Below are 20,198 nucleotides of genomic sequence, written 5' to 3' on the forward strand. Positions count from 1 at the left end.
CCAACCTGAGTTGCATATGTTTGAGAAAGTTGATGGAAATGATTTGTGTTCTGTGTTTGTCATACCTGTTGTTCTTGAGTATTTGCATCAACAACCTGGAAACTCCTTTAATAAGTCTTTTAGCATCATTGTAGGAAAGTTTCATCTATCTATCTATCTATCTATCTATCTATCTATCTATCTATCATCTATTTATCTATGTGTCTATGTAGCTACCTATGTATCTGTGTATGTATGTATGTATGTATGTATGTATGCATGTACATATGTGCGTACATACCTACCTACCTATTTACTTAATGCTAGGGATAGAACATGTGGTCTTGTACCTGTTAGGCAAGTGTTCTAATGCTGAGCTATATCTTTTTTTCTGGCCTTGTGGCTTGAACTTACAGTCTCATGAGCACTCCACTACTGAACCATATCTCTGTCTGGTCTTGCACTCTCTCTGTAGTCCATGCCTGCCTGAAGCTCAGTATCCTGGTGCTTCAGTTTCCCCAGGAGCTAGGATACAGTTATAGCTGAAAGTTCTGCATCTGCTCTTTTAAATTTTTCATTACTGATTTTGAGGGTTCATTGGAAGATAAGCAAAACCATTAATGACGGGGAAATATCACTTTAATTATATTTTCTTCTCATGAGAATTTTAGTTTTCTTACATATACTTGTTTCGATACATGGACATTCTGTAATTTCTTTAGGTGAGCTCATTGATAAATCCACAGCCCATCACCGCGTTTCAACAGAAAATAAAAGACAAAAAAGAGTCTATATATTTTAGCCATCAACGAGCACCATTGGGAAAATCTCATGATCAAACACCAGGATTGCCTAAAGGAATGGATGTGATCAACACAACATTAGGGACACCGACTATCAGAGGTAGTAAAAATAAGGGGCAGGAGGAGGTGGGAAAATATGTCTTATGAAATTGGATTAAGTATGTCACTGGCATATTTTCTGTTGATGGTATGAAGGATTATTAGTGATGAAAGATGAACAAAGTCTTCACACCTGGTCTGTGGTCTGCTTGAGCCATTCTCTCCTTCTAGCAAGTCCTGATTACAATGGACATCACATCCTCTCTGCCCCCTAACTACAGTTTCACTTTTGCATTCTTTGCTTTCAGTTTTCTGCTTTTCTTTGAGCCTATAATTTTTTTCTACTTAGTCTGTATCTTGACATGGTATCTGGAGAGTGACACATAGAGAGAGATGACTAAAGTCCTCCATGTAAAAGTAAAAAGATGGCATCATAGCAGGATCTCTCTCTCTCTTCCTTTCTTCTTGTATTACTCCCTCCCTCTCTCCCTTCCTGTCATTTTTTTCTTTTTTTTTTTTTTAGGTTACTTTCTGATACTTACTTTTTGTATCAATGGACATAATGATTCACATATCAAAAGAAATACTGTTTCTGTTTGCTTCATTGAATTCCTGAAAGCAAAACAGACCATGGTTACCTCCATTGGACATTGGAACCATCTGAGAGAAACCTTCTGGGGATTTTGCTATTTATTTATTTATTTATTTATTTGTTTATTTGTGTGTGTGTGTGTGTGTGTGTGTTGAGATAGGTTCTCTCACAGTATGTACCCTTGCCTGACTTGGAACTGGAATGCATTATGTAGACCACATTGACTTTGAAATTTTGTTTTGTTTTGTTGTTGTTGTTTTTCGAGACAGGGTTTCTCTGTATAGCCCTGGCTGTCCTGGAACTCACTCTGTAGACCAGGCTGGCCTTGAACTCAGAAATCCACCTGCCTCTGCCTCCCAAGTGCTGGGATTAAAGGTGTGCGCCACCACCGCCTGGCAACTTATTGTGTTTTTCAAGATGTTTTCTTCCAGCTTCGTACTTGTACTTGACCCTTTTGCCTCTACTTCCCAAGTACTGGGATTATAGATGTAAGCCACACTGTGGAGTTTGAATTATCATTTACAATATCTACCTGATGAAAGAAATATATTATAATATGTCTTTGTATATTAAACATAAATATCTAAAATCTTCAAGTAAAAAAAAAATTAAAAATTTCAAGTAGAGTTTTATAGGAAATTTTTCTCTACTATGGATTGAATCTTGGGATCAGATACAGAAGAGGGCATCGGATCACATTACAGATGCTTGTGAGCCACCATGTGGTTGCTGGAAATAGAATTCAGGACCTCTGGAAGAGCAGTCAGTGCTCTTAACCACTGAGCCATCTCTCCAGCCTTACCTTTTGTTTTAAAAACAGGTCTCATTGAGTAGCTCAGATAGATCAGGAGCTTCAGTTTTTCCAACTCTGTCCTGTGAATGCTGTGCTTGCTGATATGTGCTACCACACTGTCTTTTTTCATATTATTTGAACTCTCTCTCCCCCTCCCTCCCTCCTTCCTTCTTTCCCTTCTTTTCTCCCTTCCTCCTTCATCTTCCTCCCTCTTCCTCTCCCTCCCTGCATTCTCTGTATTCATTGCATTGCTGGAGATTGGGCCTGAGGTGTCATGTAAGTAGGCAAGTAGTCTATCACCAACTTCTGATATCATTAGCTGTTAGTTCATAGACTTCAGTTTCTGACAGAGAAGCCAAAAGAGGGCTGGTGAGATTAACATAGTAAGATGTATTGACAGATTGACAGGGAGCAGGAAACAGGGAGTGAGGTTATATTTAAAAGATTATTAAGTAACGGCCAGGTACAGTGGCATGTGTCTATAACTCTACAATTTGGGAGGCAGAGGCAGGAATATCAGGAGTTTAAGGCCACCCTGAGGTATAAGAGACCCTGTTTCAAATAAGAAAAATAATTAATAAAAAGTATTGAGTAAGCCAGGCATAGTGGCATCCATTAGCTGCCATTCTTGTTATAGTGACAGGCAGAATCAACTTCAGAAAGGGTTAATTTGGTCTCACACTTCGAGAGAGCAGAGTCCATTATGAGAAGGAAGGCATAGTGGAGTTCATGGCAGCCGAGACATGTAGCTGGTGCTCTCACATATTCGTAGACTAGGAAGTAAAGGATAAAAGTGAGACTGGGCTATAACAGCTCAGTATTCTACTTACCTAGCAACCTCTCCAAACCATGCTACCTAGCAGGGTAAGGATTCAAAACACATGAGCCTGTGAGAAAGACTTTTCATTTAAATTGAAATGGAGCAGTGTGCCTATAATCCTAGCACTGAGGCAGGATGATCTCAAGTGTGTGTGCATGAATATAAGGATCTTATCTGGAAAAAACAAGGGCAAGAGACACAGCTTAGTGATGGAGGGAATGCCCAGTATGCATAAAGCCCCACCTTCAACTCCCAGCCTTTGAAGAATAGTAAATGAAACAAGACAACTCACTGTAAGTAAACTGAGAATTGTGGGAAGAGGAATTTCTTCTTGACTCCATGAGTTCCCTGTTACCTCTGGCTAGGTTGAGAGTGGAGATTCAGATCAAAACAGACCCCACGTTCATGCTTTAAGTTACAGCTGCCAAAATTTGCACATGTCACATCCCACTGGACATCAGTGTTTTTAATTTGGAGTTCAGATTAGCTTGCATTATCCTAGGAAGTTGGGAACAAATATAAGCTAGAATTGTCTAGAGTCTCAGGATGGAGAATTTACTGGAGTTGGAGCATGGCTGCAGATAGCCCAGTGGCTCTTGTAGCATTTTGATATTCAGAATCCTCAGAGCTCTACAGCAAAGTGATGCATAGGCTTATTTTGTTTCTTCCTATCTCCCTTCTTTCTCTTCCCTTCCCTCTCCCCCCTTCTCCTTCCTCTCTCCTTCCTCCTCCTCTTCCTCCTTTTCTTCCTCCTCCTCTCTCCCTGCCCTTCTCTTTTAGAGTAAGGTCACATGTAGCCTAGTATGGCCTCAAATTCACTATGTAGTCCAGGTTATCCTTGAAGTCCTGGTCCTCCTCCCTCCACCGTGTCCAGCTCATCTTGTTTGTGCTGATAGATATTTATTTAATTGGCTATGTGATCTTCTAGGCATTCTGTGTAGCTTACGAAGCCATCAGACCAAACTTGTCATTGGCTGTAGTTTATATATACAATAAATAGCCAGGAGTCTTTAATATTGATCTTGTTGATTCTTTCTTCAGAACTGTCTGTTCGTGAAACTGTGAATCCATCAAAATCCTTCGAAGATGTGTTTAAAGAAGGACAGGAAGGACACGATTTGTACACTGTCTCTCACAATGATTATTTTGCAGGTAAGTCTTGCCCAGTATGAAGTGGGACTGAGGATATGAGACTCTCAAATATGTCAAGAAAAGCACAGAGCATACTGTTCATGAAGTTGGACACCTCATGGATGATGCAGTTGATCCATACATGGCAGTTTATTATTATCCATAGCATCATAAACCATGGTAGCTGGGAACATGTAGAAGAATGCATCACATTCTTAAAATATAGAACTAGGGAGGCACGATGGCAGGTGATTATAATCCCAATTCTCAAGGGGCTGAAAGATGACTGCAGGTTTGAGGTTAGCATGGTGTACATGTTGAAAAAGAAGAATGTAAGCAAGCTAACATCAAGGAAGCAAGTGCCCTGAATGATGATGGCACAGGCCTTTAATCCCAGCATTCCGGAGGCCAAGGCAAACAAATCTCTGTGAGTTCCATTCCACTCTGGGCTATATAGTGAGACCCTGCCTCAAAAATGAATGAATGAATGAATGAATGAAAATAAATAGTTGGGTATGGTGACTCATTCGTACAGTCTCAGCATTCAGGAAGCTGAGGTAGGAGCGCTGCCAGAAGTTTGAGGCTACTCTATCCTACATAGTGAATTGTAGTTCATTCTTGGCTAGAGTGAGACCTTGCCTCAATATCACAAGAACAACAATAAAAGAAATGCAGACATATATGTGTAATTAAGATGAAAAATCATAGTGAGATGGTTCATTGGGTAAGGAAGTTTACCATGCAAACCTTGCCACCAGAGTTTAATCCCTAGAACAAACATAAAACAAAACAAAGCAAAACAAACAAAAAACTGGTGATCAGAGTTTAATCCCCAGAACCCACATAACCCTCTTGAGAGAGCATAATATAGAAAGTTGTTTTCTGACCTCTGCATGTGCACTGTGGTACACTTCCTGCCTCATCACGTACAGGCACAACAAGAATAAATAAAGTGCAATGTCAGCTGAGAAAGAGGAAATGCTATGTGGACTTATTTTATTTAGTGGATTTTAGCTTTAGTGATCAGTATACGTATTAGAATGTCAGCCCCACCTATTACCACATTTAAGAAAGAATCTTCATTGCCTAGGATGCTCTTGAACTCTTAGACTTAAGTAATTCTTCCTTTTCAGCCCCCTACCTAGCTAGGACTGGAGGCATGCAACATCAATCTTGGCCAAGTGTGTAGGATTATGAATTGGACAGGTTAGGATCAAATTTTAGTTTGCTCATTTCCTGTCTTAGAACTTGAGTAGTTTGTGTATTTGATCATCAACCTATCTTAGTTCTTGAGTGGCATGGCAATCTTGTGTGAGTTGAGTACATGTAAAAACGCTTAGCTTGGTGCCTAGGACAACCACTATCAGCTACTAAGTGATCTTGTCTAATGACACTGCAGCAGTCACCAGGATGATTTTAAAGATCAACATAAATTTTATAGTTCTGTAAAATAACACCTGAATTAAAAATATGTGAATGCAGTCTTGATAGAATAACAATGTAATTAGACTCTGGTTTGGGTCTTGAGAAAGCCTTGTCTGGAATCTGCCACTCTCTTTCTTCTCAGCTAATCTCTGCTGGTTTCTACACCCCTCAGTGTGTTCCCAAAGATGGACAGTCTCTACCTCTATCTCCAGCTGCTGTTGTCCTTGGTCACTTGAACACAGTATCTTTCTCATGCCCTTGACTTCTTGTCTCTCCTTATGACTCCTTGTCTGTCTCCCTCTGCTTCCCTGACCTGCCTTCCCTTCTTTCCTTCATACTTTCTGCCCTCTCAGAATTTTTATGAAAATAACATTTTTTTCTAAAATTTATTATGAAGCTGAAGGCTACCTTGACCTTCCGATACTCCTGTCTCCAGCTCCCAAGTGATGCGATGATAGGAATGTAGCATTGTACCTGGTTTTGTCGGGATGTTTGATTTGGAAATGGCCATGATAATTTATGCAGGAGGATACTAGGAGTTCTAGACTATCCTTGACTACATAAGATCCTGTTTCAGAATAGCAACAACCTATAACAAAACAGAAACAACAAAAAAGAACCATGACTAAATATTGTGTGTGTGTGTGTGTGTGTGTGTGTGTGTGTGTGTGTAACTTGGGGAATGCTTAAAAACTATTTAGAATAGGGCTGAATGCATTGTTTAGTGGGTAAAGTGCTTGGTGTGCAAGTATGAGGGATTGTTTACATCTTCAGAACCCAAGTAAAGCTGAATAGAGTAGTATGTGTGTATACTTCCAGTTTCGAGAGTTCCTGAAAGAACTTAGGCCAGATAGCCTAGCTATCCATTGGCAGAAAATATCAAAGAAACCCTAGTTTACCAAAGTAGTAGAAGAAGACCGACATGCCACCTAAGGTTGCATGCATGCTGACACAGCATACTCACATGCAGGAACACATGAACATATACATGCACACACATCACACACATCACACACATGCATTATATGCACACACCACACACAAGAGTATTACAACTATACTTACAACTGCTCTAATGGACAATAATGAGGCCAAAATTGTCTTCTTTTGCTGATTTTTATGGAAGGTACATTAGCTTTTCGAAAGTTACATTATCTACATTTCCCCCCCCCCCTTTTTTTTTTTTTGATGCTGAGGCTTAAAACTCATTGTAGAGAATTTGGATATTAAAAATGAAGAAAAAGCAAATGTTACCATGTAACATCATTAGCCCAGGATAACTACAGTTGATAAGCCGAACATTTTTCTAGTGTTTATCCACTGAATTTCGCTGAAGCATCTAGGTTTAGATAAATAGAATCTGACCCTTCATGATTTCATGGAATCTGATATACGTTTAAGATTAGTTATTTAAGTGACTAGGACAATGACTGAGTGATTGAAATTGTGCACTGCTCTTGCAGGCGAGAGTTTGGTTGCCAGCACCCACAAAAGGCAGTTCACAACCACTTGTAAATCTAGTTCCAGGAGGATCCCACCTTTATCTGGCCTCATGTGCCTTTACTCTCACATAGATACGTAATTAAAAGTAATAAAGATAAGTTTCACGTGATGGCACACACCTTTAAACCTAGCACTTGGGTGGCAGAAGCAGGAGGAACTTTGAGTTCAAGGCCAGCATGAACTACATAGTGAGTTCCAGGACAGCCAGAACTACATAGTAAGACCATGACTCAATAATAAACGAGCAAGGAAGCAAGCAAGCAAGCAAGCAAGCAAGCAAGCAAGCAAATGAATCTCAAAATGTGTTGCTTTCAATAGTATGCTAGGGACAATGTGCAGCGGCAACAAGATCTATAAAGTCTTTAAAATGCACTTACTTATATCACTGCTGAAATGATAGATATTTCTTGAATAAATACAAATTATATAGAAATAGATAGTATTCAGAAAGATCTCTCACAGTTTAACTTTTCTTCCTTTTAAAAATAGTATAGAATAGAGTTTATTCAGGGCATGGGAAGTGGAGTTGAGAGAAAGGCAGAGAGAAAGAGAAGAGAGAGAGAGAGAGAGAGAGAGAGAGAGAGAGAGAGAGAGAGAGAGAGAGGCCATGAACATGTAGAGAGAAATGGGGGAGGGGAACAGGGAGAGAGAGGGTAAGGAGCAAGGAGGAAAGAGCAAGAGTTTTCCTCTTTTTTTTTTTTTCCTGTTTTGAGACAGGGGTTCCCATGTGATTCTGGCCAGCCCCAAATTTACTGTATAGTTGGCATTGAATCCTCTTGCCTCAGCCTCCCAAACCCCAAATTACAGGTGTATGCCAATATGGCTTGTTTATGTATGTACTTTAGTGTACAATAGATATGTATATATACTTCTATGTACTCCCACTTGGTTTGTTTTGTCTCATGGAATATTTTGTAATATTTTCCATATTAGTATCTATATCAAGTTTTCCATTAATTTTTGTTGAAATTAATTTCTTTTCTTTTTTTGTTTGTTTTTTTGAGACAGGGTTTCTTTGTGTAGCCCTGGCTGCTCTGGAACTTACTCTGTAGACCAGGCTGGCCTCAAACTCAGAAATCCACCTGCCTCTGTCTCCCAAGTGCTGGGATTAAAGGCGTGCACCACCACTGCACATCGAAATTAATTTTTTTCATACAATGTATTCCGATCACAGCTTCCCCTCCCTCAGATCATTCATACACACACACACATACACATACACCCCATAAAAACAGAAAATTGTAAACCATAATGTACAAGCAAAAGACACTAAGTTAAAAAATACTCAAGCTAATGGGAGATAAAAGGTGTACAAAAATACAATGAGTTTGTTTTGTTTTGATCATCTTCTACTGGGCCTACTTTTAAGTATGGTCTATGTACCCAGTAAGACTCCACTGGAGAAAGCTACTTTTTTCCCTTTCCAAGTGGTTGTCAATTGGAGATAATTTCTTGGTTAGGGATGAGAACTCATGTTCACTTCCACCTCGTATCCCCGAGACTGACCTGGCCTGCACATATACAGGCTTTGTTCATGCTGCCCAGTCTCTGTGAGTTCACATGTGCATCAGTCCTGTTGTGTCTAGAAGACTTTGTTTCCTTGGTGTCATCCATCCCCTTGGACTCTTATGATGTTTCAGCCTCCTCTTCTGCATAGATCCTCGAGCCCCAAGGAGAAGGGTTTGATGAAGACATCCCATTTAGGTCTGTATTCCAAAGTATCTTACTCTTTGTACATTGTCCATTTGTGGGTCTCTATATTAGTTTCCATCTACTGAAGAGGAAGCCTGATAATGGCTCAGTGAGACACTGGTCTATGAATATGGCACAGTGTCATTGGGAGCTATTTTATTGCTTTATTTCTTTGGCAGAACCATAATTTTTGGTTTTCCCCTTCGCCCATGGCCTACCTAGTCTCATGTTTGTGGCCACTTGTGCAGTGTCAGGCATGGGTTCTATCTCATAGAGTGGGCCTTTCATCCACTCAGATGCTGGTGAGTAACTATCGCAAGTATTATGCCACTATTGCACTAGGGTATTATGTGTGCGAGGTGGCACTGTAAATCTCAGGGTTTGTAGCTCAGTTGCTGTTTACCTTTGTCTTTTGGTAGCATGCAGAGTACCTTCTAGTACCATGAACACTAGCTAGCAGGGGTTAAGGCTCTTGGTAACCACCAGCTCCACTTCTCCGTGTTCAGTGAGTTGTGTATATGTTTGTCTTCAGCAACTGGGCTTTACTGCCAGTTTGTGGAGACCAATCAATAACTTTAGCAATAGCCTGGGTTGTTTGAGGGTTTCCTTGGGGTCTCTTTTGACAACAAATCAATTAGATGTAACCCATCACTGGAATTGAGAATTTCATTTGGTGACAAGAGATGTCCAGCTGGGGCTCTGTTTTCCCTGTTAGTTGGTGATACCATACATATATATATAAAGCTTCTACTGTGTTAGATTTTTATATGATCTCTCAACTAGTCCTTAATGTCAGTTGATCATCCCTTACTTTTTTCTCAGTGCCTCCATTTACTTCTCCCATTCAGATCCCCTCTTATCTACCCAGTAGTATATATTCTATTTCCCTGTCCTTGGAAGACTCTTTTCTCCCTCAATTCCTTAGTCTATGCTGAACCTCAGTGATTATATGGACAGCAACTTGACTATTGAAGTCTTAACATCTCAATCTATAAAAAGTGACTACATACCATATTTGTCTTTTTGGGTCTATGTTACCTCACCTAGGATGATTTTTTTTATAACTCCACCCATATATTCAAGAATTTCATGATTTCATATTTTAACTGCTGAGTAATATTCCATTGTGTCCATGCATCACATTTTCTTTATCCACTTATCCATCGGTGGACATCTAGGCTGTTTCCAGTTTCTGGGTATTATAAATAGAGCATCAGTGAACATGGACAGGCACATATCTTTGTAGTAGGGTATAGAGTCCTTTGGTATATGCCCAAGAGTTGCATATCTAGATCTGGGGCAAATCTATTTCCTGCTTCCTAAAGAATTACAATATTGATTTCCACAATGGCTGTACAAGTTTGCATTCCCATCAACAATGGATGAGTGTTTTCCTTTCCCTACATCTGTACCCCTTTCCCCAGAAATAACAACCCTGCATAAATTATTAATCAAGGCCATTTGACTGGTGTAAGATGGAATTTCAAAATTGTTTTGATTTGTATTTCCCTGATGGCTAGGATACAGACCATTTCTTTGTTTCTTGACCATTTGTGTTTCATTTTTGATGATGTGCTTACTTCTGTAGTTCAATTTTTAATTGGGTTGTTTCCTTGATGTCCAGTTTTTTTTAGTACTTTATATATTTTAGCCATTATCTGATGTTGTACTTGGTAAAGATCTTTTCCTATTTAGTAGCCTGTTCCTTTGTCTGAATGATATTGTTCTTTGCTATAGAGAAGATTCCCAATTTCATGAGGTCTTATTTATTAATTGTTGCTTTTAGTGCCTGTGCTATTGGTTTTCTGTTCAGAAAGTCTTTTCCTGTACCAATGAGTTCAAGACTATTTCTCACTTTCTTTTCTATCCAATAAGGATATATGGCCTTATATTCAGGTCCTTGATCGATTTGGAGTCGAGTATTGCATGATATATATACATATATATGAAACTTTTTGCATTTTTCTACATGCAGCCATCCAGTTTGTCCAGCATTACTTGTTGAAGATGATGTCTTTTTTTCTTGTGTGTATTCTGGCTTCTTTATCAAATATCAGGTGCCCAAATGTATATGGAACCATATCTGGGTTTCCAATTCAATTCCATTGACCATCATGCCTGTTTTTATACCAGGACCATACAAATTTTCATTACTATAGTGCTGTAGTACAACTTGAGATTGGGAGGTACCCTGTGCAGTTCTTTTATTATTTTGATGGGCATTGCATTGAATCTGTACATTGCTTTTGGTAAGATGGCTGTTTCACTATACTAAATCTACTGATCCATGAACATGGATGACATGCATCTTTTGATGTCTTACTCAATTTATTTTCTTAATGTCTTAAAGTTTTTATCACATCTTTACTTTCTTGGGTAGATCAAGGTGTGTGTGTGTGTGTGTGTGTGTGTGTGTGTGTGAGAGAGAGAGAGAGAGAGAGAGAGAGAGAGAGAGATGTGTGTACACGCATGTGTGTGTGTGCGTGTGTGTGTAAGGTGTTGTTTTCCCTACTTCTGTCTCAGTCTGTGTTTGGTATATAGGAAGAGCACTGATTTTTTTTTGTGTTAATTTTGTATCTTACTGCTTTTCCAAAAGTGTTTATCATTTGTAGAAGTTTCCTAGTAGAGATTTTAGGATCTTTTATTTATAATATCATATTATCTGCAAATAATGTTACGTCCCTATTTCTTCTAAGTTTTCTAGCCTTTTGAAGTATAAGTTTCTGAAGCATACTAAGAAACTTTTTTTTCCAAATTGTACTATATTTAAATGTGCCTATAATAAACTGCCTGGTATCAGTCTGTCAAAGTTTGAACCAGCACTGACTACTGAGGCATTGTGAGCCAGATTTCCTTGCTTCATGTGAACAGTCATTCTGGTGACTCTGGTAGTCACAGACTGTTCCCTCCCCAGTTATTTCATATTGATTTTTGTATCCTTCAAATTTCCTGAGTTCTTTTATTAATCTTATCAGTTTTGGGTGATGTCTATGGTTTTTTTTTTTTAAGAGTTTTTTTTTCTGGGCTGGAGAGATGGCTCAGTGGTTAATAGCACTGACTGCTCTGCCAGAGGTCCTGAGTTTAATTCCCCGCAACCACATGGTGGCTCACAACCATCTGTAATGTGATTCAATGTACTCTTCTAGTATGTGTCTGAAGACAGCTGCAGTGTACTCATATAAATAAAAAAAAACAAATCTTAAAAAAAAAAGAAAGTCTAAAAGAGTTTTTTTTTTTTTTTTTTTCCTGAGACTTGATCTCACTATGTGGCTCAGGCAGGCCTGGAACTCACCACCTTCCTCTCAGCTTCCTATGTACTGAGATTACAGACATAAGCCACTACATCTTACAAACATGAACACAAGGAGCTCTGTATGTAATGTTCTGTGGTGTCCCAGCATGTACAGGGGAGGGCCTTTGCCATTTGTATGCACAGATGCCTGCATGGGTATGTTCCAGTCTTTGCCCTACGAATTCTGTGCCAATGGGAAAACAGTATGCTTTCCCTAAAATAATTTTTCTTTTTATGTGTATGGCTTAATTCATAAGTCTTACTCCCTGCTCCTACCACCCACAGGAGAAGCAAAGAACCGAAAGTATAACCCAGCAAGTTTCCATAGGTTTAACTTGTACGGAGTCCCGACGCCTCACTGTAATGATGGGCGCACCATGGCTAAAGCTTTACATTGGCTCCATGAACTACAAATGTAAGTGTGAGTATGCCTGGCCAAGAAGTAAGTCTTACAGGTTTAGCGTTTGAGCTCAAGTAACTACCTACTTAAAATTTACTTTTAAGAGATATTAAATATGTTGACGTGGTTTAATATAACATTTATAGAAAAAATAGATCATGCGATGTCTTTACTTCCAACACACATTCTGTCTGGTTAGCCTAGATGGCTGTGCTGTTCTGAAGTTATTTCATGACTTGGATTTGTTTGTTTGTTTGTTTTGGTGATAGGTCTTACTCTGAAGCCTATAGTATCCTAGAATTTGTGTTAATCTTCTTGCCTCAGCCTCCCAATGTTGGAATTACTAGACTTCATTTAATTTTTATTGCTGCTTTAGGCTTTATTATCATTTTTAAGTGTGTGTGTGTGCATGTGTGCGCGCGCATGTGCGCATATGTGAGTGTAGGTGCACCTTACAGGGTAAAACATTGTTTTCTCCTGGAGCTAGAGTTATGGGTGAGGAACATGTGGGTGTAAGGAACTCAAGTTAGGTTCCCTGCCATGGCCGTCTTTCCAGCTTCTGTGGTTTTATAGACATGGTCTTAGCATGTTAACCTAGCTAGCCCAGAGTACACTATATATCCCAGGCTGGCCACAAACTTGAGGACAACCTCCTGGCTACCACTGACATGCTGGGATTATAAGTATGAGTCACCATGTCTGGATTATCATTAAGCTCTGAAAATTACCTGAGGATCTTGAGCCTTTGACCTTAATTTTTCCAAATATTGACTGTTTTATTTTATTGTTTTTTTCGAGACAGGGTTTCTCTGTATAGCTCGGGCTGTCCTGGAACTCACTCTGTAGACTAGGCTAGCCTCGAACTCAGAAATCCGCCTGCCTCTGCCTCCCAAGTGCTGGGATTAAAGGTGTGCTGGGATTAAAGGTGTGTGTGTGTGTGTGTGTGTGTGTGTGTGTGTGTGTGTGTGTGAGAGAGAGAGAGAGAGAGAGAGAGAGAGAGAGAGAATGTATGTGAGTGTGTATGGTGTGTATGGTGTGTATGGTGTGTGTGTGTGTGTATGAGATGTGTTTATATATTACCCAAGTGGCCTCAGACTTGCTGTGTAGCTTAGGCTGGTCTCTTAACTCATGCTTCTCTTAGCAGTTTGAGTTCTGGGGAAAATTGGTGTCTTTATGTCTTCACTCTATACATAACTTCTTCCTTGGAGTTTAAAATGGGGTCCTTAGTTTTTCACCTACTATGATTCTTTTTTTCATTCTAAGCCAACACCTGAATAATGATTATTCTACAAAAAGTAAAGTTTCCTGAGTCTGGAGACATACCATAGTGGTAAAGTATTTGCCTAGCTATGTCAAAGGCCATTATTTTGATTGGGAGCAACACATGCACATGTATATGGGCCCAACATTCACTAATAAGTATCCTTAGAAGTTCAGAGGTACTCTGAATGTGATGGCTAATATCTGTAAACTTAGGCAGCCTTAGGCAGAAGGATGATAGTGAGTTGGTATGCCAGTCTGGGTTATAGTGGGAGCCTCTCCCTCCTAAAGGGAGTATTTATTTATTTATTTATTTATTTATTTATTTATTTTTGTTTTTTTCAAGACAGGGTTTCTCTGTGTAGTCCTGGAACTCACTCTGTAGACCAGGCTGGCCTCAAACTCAGAAATCTGCCTGCCTCTGCCTCCCAAGTGTTGGGATTAAAGGCGTGTGCCACCACCACCACCACCACCACCACCACCACCACCGCCCGGCGTAAAGGGAGTTTCTTATCCTCTTTGATCTCTTGTTAATTTGACACGCAAACACATCACTGTAAAGCCACAACCTTTCCCTTCTTTTTCATCTCCAAGATCACATATCAATATAAACAGCACAATATAAAACATTTTACAAACTTAAAAAGTCTTAAAAATTCAAACACTTTAAAAATTCAGTCTCGCCGGCAGTGGTGGCGCACGCCTTTAATCCCAGCACTTGGGAGGCAGAGGCAGGTGGATTTTTGAGTTCGAGGCCAGCCTGGTCTACAGAGTGAGTTCCAGGACAGCCAGGACTACACAGAGAAACCCTGTCTCGAAAAACCAAAAAAAAAAAAAAATTCAGTATCTTTCAATGGGAGGAGAGGCCCTTGGTCCTATGAAGGCTCGATTCCTCAGTGTAGGGGAATACCAGGGTGGTATGGTGGGAGTGGGTGGGTGGGTGGGTACCTTCATAGAAGCAGGGGAGAAGGGGTGGGATAGAAGGTTTCTGGAGGGGCTGGAGAGATGGCTCAGCGGTTAAGAGCACTGACTGCTCTTCCAGAAGTCCTGAGTTCAATTCCCAGCAACCACATGGTGGCTTACAACCATCTGTAGTGGGATCCAATGCCCTCTTCTGGTGTGTCTGAAGACAGCTACAGTGTACTCATAAATAAAATAAATAAATAATTTTTTTTTTTTAAAAAAGAAGGTTTCTGGAGGGGAAACCAGGAAAGTACATAACATTTGAAATGTAAATAAAAATATCTAATAAAAAATCAGTCTCTTAAAAAACATTGAGGGCTGGAGAGATGGCTCAGTGGTTAAGAGCACTGACTACACTTCCAGAGGTCCTGAGTTCAAATCCCAGCAACCACATGGTGGCTCACAACCATCTGTAACGAGATCTGATGCCCTCTTCTGGTGTGTCTGAAGACAGCTACAGTGTATTCATATATAATAAATAAATAAATCTTTAAAAAAACATCCAAAGTCTAATTCTAAAATTAAAAGTCTCTCAACTTTGGGCTCATATAAAAACAAACAAATAAACAAACAACTAAATAAATACTTTCTTATTTCAAGAAGGAAGAAGCAGGGCACAATCACAATCAGATCAACGTAAAACCAAACTCCAACCATATAAACCACTCAGTGTTCAGTATCTGGGATTCATACATGATCTTCTGAGCTCCTTCAAGGGGCTCCTGCTCCAGGTCCACCCTCTGCATCACATACTGTTTGTCTTCTAAGCTCTGGCTGACTCCTCTCCACAGCTGCTGCTGTTCTTGGCAGTTGACCTTTGGCACTGGCACCTCAGAATACTGAGGTTTTCTGCTGCAACTGGGCTTCAGTTGCTCTCCATGTCCCCTTCGTTCTTTCAAAATCAGTACCTGCCTGGGGGCAGCCCATGTAAAAGGACATGGAAGAAGGAAAATACTTTTTTGCCTGCTTGTCCTCACTCTTGCTAGCAAGATTATCTACTTGATTGCTGCTGCATTCCTTTTTTTTTTTTTTTGTTTTTTCGAGACAGGGTTTCTCTGTATATTCCTGGCTGTCCTGGAACTCACTCTGTAGACCAGGCTGGCCTTGAACTCAGAAATTCACCTGCCTCTGCCTCCCAAGTGCTGGGATTAAAGGCGTGCGCCACCACTGCCTGACCGCTGCTGCATTCCTTAACTGCTATTAAAACTATGTTTACGGAATCCCAACATAGACTGAAGATCAGCATCTCTCCAGGAATCCTCCAGGACTCCAGCACAAGATAGGGATTGCTGAACAGCTGTCTGATTCTCACTTTTCCAAGCACAATACAGGCATTGTTTGCCCACCCAGACTACACCCTATAAACCAATCTAATAACATCCCTATAAATACTACCTGGGAAACTGCTGCTTCTGGAGCCCAGCTTCTATGTGCTGACTCTAAAGAAGCATTTCCCAGATTTCACCACAGTGATTCTGATTTCCAAGCTACTACCCAGCATCAATGGTCCCAGCAAAGAAAAGGTTTTACTTCAGTGGTTCTGGTATCTTGTTAACCATATTCTTCAGCCCCAGTTAACACAGATTCTTAACTTAAAATGGCAAATGATCCTGACAGAGCCATCTAAGAACTCTTAAATCTCCCTCTGAAATTTCACATCCCACACCTTCATCATCTGCGTTGCTGTTAGCATTTTTTTATATTCCAAACTCCCAGCTGAACAAATCATGAAGGTTTGAACACTCAACGATCTTTCTAGCCCAAAGTACCAACTGCTCCCCAACCCCACATAGTCAGATCTTTCACAGCAATACTCCACTTCTGGTACCAATTTTGTCCTAGCTAGGGCTGTTGTTGTTGTTGTTATGAAATACCATGACCAAAAGCTACTTAGGTAGGAAAGATTTATTTGGCTTACATACCCAGAGTCATAGTCCATTGAGGAGAGCCAAGGAACTCAAACTGGACAGAAACCTGGAGGCAGGAGCTGGTGGAGAGTCTGCGGAGAAGTGCTGCTTACTGTTTTGCTTCCTCTGGCTTGCTCAGCTTGCTTTCTTATAGAACTACCAGCCCGGGGATAGTACCACCTACAATGGGCTCGGCCTGCGCCAATAAATCACTAATTAAGAAAATGCCCTACAGGCTTGTCTGCAACCTGATACTATGGAAACATTTTCTTAATTGAGCTCCCTGCCCCCACCTCCCCACAATGACTGTAACTTGTGTCAAGTTGACATAAAATTATCCACCATACTCCTTTGTGTTAGGGTTCTGTATAGGAATTTATATGGGTGTTATTAGATTGGCTTACAGGATGTAGTCCAGGTAGGCAAACAATGCCTGTATTGTGCTTGGAAAACTGAGAATCAGACAGCTGTTCAGCAATCCCAATCTGGTGCTGGAGTCCTGGAGGATTCCTGGAGAGATGCTGATCTTCAGTCTATGTTGGGATTCCATAAACATTAGTTTTAATAGCAGTTAAAGGAATGCAGCAGCAACCGAGTAGATAATCTTGCTAGCAAGAGTGAAGGCAAGCAGGCAAAAAGCATTTTCCTTCTTCCATGTCCTTTTACATGGGCTGTCACCAGGAGGTTGGCCTAGATTTAGGGTAGTCTTTCTGCTTCAAATAATCTGATTAAAAATAAAAAAAAAGGATTGTCAGCAGTTTATATTGTAGTAGATTTTAGATTCAGCTAAATTGACAAACAAGATTAGCCATCATACTCTCCCATCCAAAATATAAAGAATAAAAATAAAAGAAGGAAAGGGGAAGAGGAAGAGGAAGGAGAAGGAAAAGGAGAAGGAAGATGAGGAAGAGAAGAAAAGAGATGAGAGGAGGAAGAAGAGGAGGAAGAGGAGGAGTAGGAGGAAGAAGAAGAGAAAGAAAAAGTTGTTCAGAAGAAGATTGTCACTTGTAGTTTTAATAATGAAACTATGCTAAATTTAGCTAGGCACTGGCATTGATGGTCTCACCTATCCCAATGGCCAGCCCAAGCAGTCATCTTACCTAGGTTCCCAAGGCCAGCCTGCTGCCTAGCTGCTCTGGTCAAAAGCCTGCTCCCAAGCTAGCTCTCTCTCTCTGCTTGCTAAGCCGACTGAACCAGTCTTTCCTGAAATGTCTCAAGCTGCTGCTTATACTTCCCAGACCATCCACCCACTTGGCTGGACTGTAGAAAGCCAGCTACTGCTCACTAAGATCTCCTTAGCCCCATGAAATGAAAACATTAGACTTATAAAATACCAGCCAGATTTATAATGGTAAATCTCCAACCTCAAGATGCCTGCACAAAGAACACAAGTCTCAATTGATATAAATACAACTTGGATATAAATGCACACCTAGATTGAGCAAATGTACCCTGTACTACTCTATTGCCCATCTATGAAATCCCTTGCTACTTGGGGCTTCTCTAGGCCACGTGGTTCTGTTTCATCTTCATCTCCTCCCTCCATCTCTTCTCTCCCTCTATCCTCCATCTTATCTGACCTTCTTCCTCTTTCCCCTCTCTAAAACTTTCAGTTCCTCCTTTTCCTTCCACTGCCGAATCACAAGCTCTAGCCTTATCTGACCAACTTAAGATTTCACCTGACCTCACTTGAGTATGTGATCTACTCTTCAAATACTCGGGGCACTCCTCTTGAGGGAACAGAAAAAACAAACAGCAATCCACAACAGAAGACTGGATGCTGAAGAAGAACGGCATGCAGAAGAGATGATGTTCTGAAGATGGATGTAGGCAGAGACAGGAGGAAGGCGGTTATAACCAAGGACACCCGGCAATAACCAGCAGCCAACAGGCACAGGAAAAAGCAAGAAATGGTTTCTTGCCGGGCGGTGGTGGTGCACGCCTTTAATCCCAGCACTTGGGAGGCAGAGGCAGGTGGATTTCTGAGTTTGAGAGTTCCAGGACAGCCAGGGTTACACAGAGAAACCCTGTCTCGAAAAACCAAACCAAACCAAACCAAACCAAACCAAACCAAACCAAAAAAAAAAAAAATTTCTCCTTTGGAGGAAATGTGAGTGTGCCGTCCCCTGCTCCGGCGTGTAATTCCACAGCTGCCTACAGAGCTACGAGAGAAAACATTGCCATTGTTTGAAGCTGTTTGTGGTAACTTGTAGCATCTATAGGAGGACTGTACACCTGGCCTGCTTCCCAGTGTGTCAGGGAAGACCTGCTTTTACTCTGCTTTCCGCCCTCTTCAGGCGCATGAGGCTTTCTAGGTTTCCATAGACCCAAACCACTTGCATTCTCACAGGCATGCAACTGCCTCCTTGCCAGGCTGTGTGTCTCTGTCTCACTGCTGCGGTACCCAATTGCTGTTGGCAAGCTGCTCGGGGGAGGCAAAACAAAGTCCGTAATAGGGGTCCCAGTCCGTGTTTCCCCAAGTGAGAAACAGTGGAGACTGAGACCCACGCTGTGGGTCTCAGTCTCCTGTGTATGCAGGTGCTGCTAGCTTACCACTGGGAGTTGAAAATCAGCTGAGAGTCCTTGGTTCTCCTTAGGGGATCTACTCACCAGGAAGATGGGGAAGGCTGAGACCAGGACAGGGGCAGAGTCCGGTCTAGTTCCAAGAGAGTGCTCAGACTAAGGAGGGGCTGGAAGAGAGAAGGCCTTCTCCAGGAAATGTAGGCTCAGCTCTTTACAAGAAAGCTCTCCCCTGACCCCCACAACCATCCTTGATGAAGGAGATGGTCGTTGTTTGTCCAAAGTGTTTTATTTGATGGCAAATGTGAATGTATACACAGGGTGAACCGGGGATTAAATACCTTGGCTGAACCCTTGGGGCCTATCTATATACCTCATTAGCATGGAGAACTCCAGGTTTTTATTGCTAGGTGACCGATTGCCATGATCCTCTCTCTCAGTGTGGTGTTGCGGTAAGGTGTTCCAGGTCAGGTAGTTTGGCAGGAAGCTGGCCCCATACCTACCATTCTCAATTCTGTGATTCCCTGGGGTCTGAGCCTGCATAACCTTATCAGTTCTTCTGTCTGGTGGCATAGTGTGCACTTACCCCACACCTCCTCTTCTGCCAGTGTTGTTCCTGAAGTAGCCACAGTTCTTACCTACAAAGGAAAAGTCTGAAACATTCTCTTTATTATTAACTTAATCCTATCTTGAACATTGTGGGTTAAGAGTACTTAAGTTCACAGATGAAGACTTTGAAGCCAGTTATTTGCCTAAGGTCATACAGGCTAGAACCTTGGCAGGCTGGCTGTAGCAGTTATCCCTACCCCTGCATGGGCCTAGGGACTGTCATCAAATCTCTATCTGGAAACTGAATCTCTGTCCTTTGCAAGAGCAAGAAATTCTCTTACCCTCAGAGCCATCTCTCCCGCCCTGCTTTGCATAATTTTAAACATTGTGGGGTTGGCTCCTTACTAGTGATTCTTAAATGGAGATAGACAGGCATAAGCATGTTGGGAACAGGAAGGAGGTACTCAGACACATATCATCCTGAGGGTTCTTTTGTGAGTGGAGCTGGTGTTCTTTTTTTTTTTCTTTTT

At 41.0% G+C, this 20,198-nt stretch overlaps 1 protein-coding gene across 1 annotated transcript in view; it reads left to right on the plus strand.

Annotated features, from left to right (window-relative positions):
* Efhb (EF-hand domain family member B) overlaps window positions 1-20,198 on the plus strand; it is a 63,134-nt gene that overhangs the window by 16,659 nt on the left and 26,277 nt on the right. Inside the window, exons 4-7 of the mRNA XM_028766684.1 lie at window positions 702-882; window positions 4,068-4,178; window positions 12,355-12,484; window positions 13,733-13,764. Of these exons, the coding sequence (XP_028622517.1) occupies window positions 702-882; window positions 4,068-4,178; window positions 12,355-12,484; window positions 13,733-13,764 (454 nt within the window). The remainder of the gene's footprint in view (window positions 1-701; window positions 883-4,067; window positions 4,179-12,354; window positions 12,485-13,732; window positions 13,765-20,198) is intronic.

This window comes from Grammomys surdaster, unplaced genomic scaffold, assembly GCF_004785775.1.
Source record: "Grammomys surdaster isolate TR1022 unplaced genomic scaffold, NIH_TR_1.0 169, whole genome shotgun sequence".
In the NCBI taxonomy this organism is placed as follows: Eukaryota; Metazoa; Chordata; class Mammalia; order Rodentia; family Muridae; genus Grammomys; species Grammomys surdaster.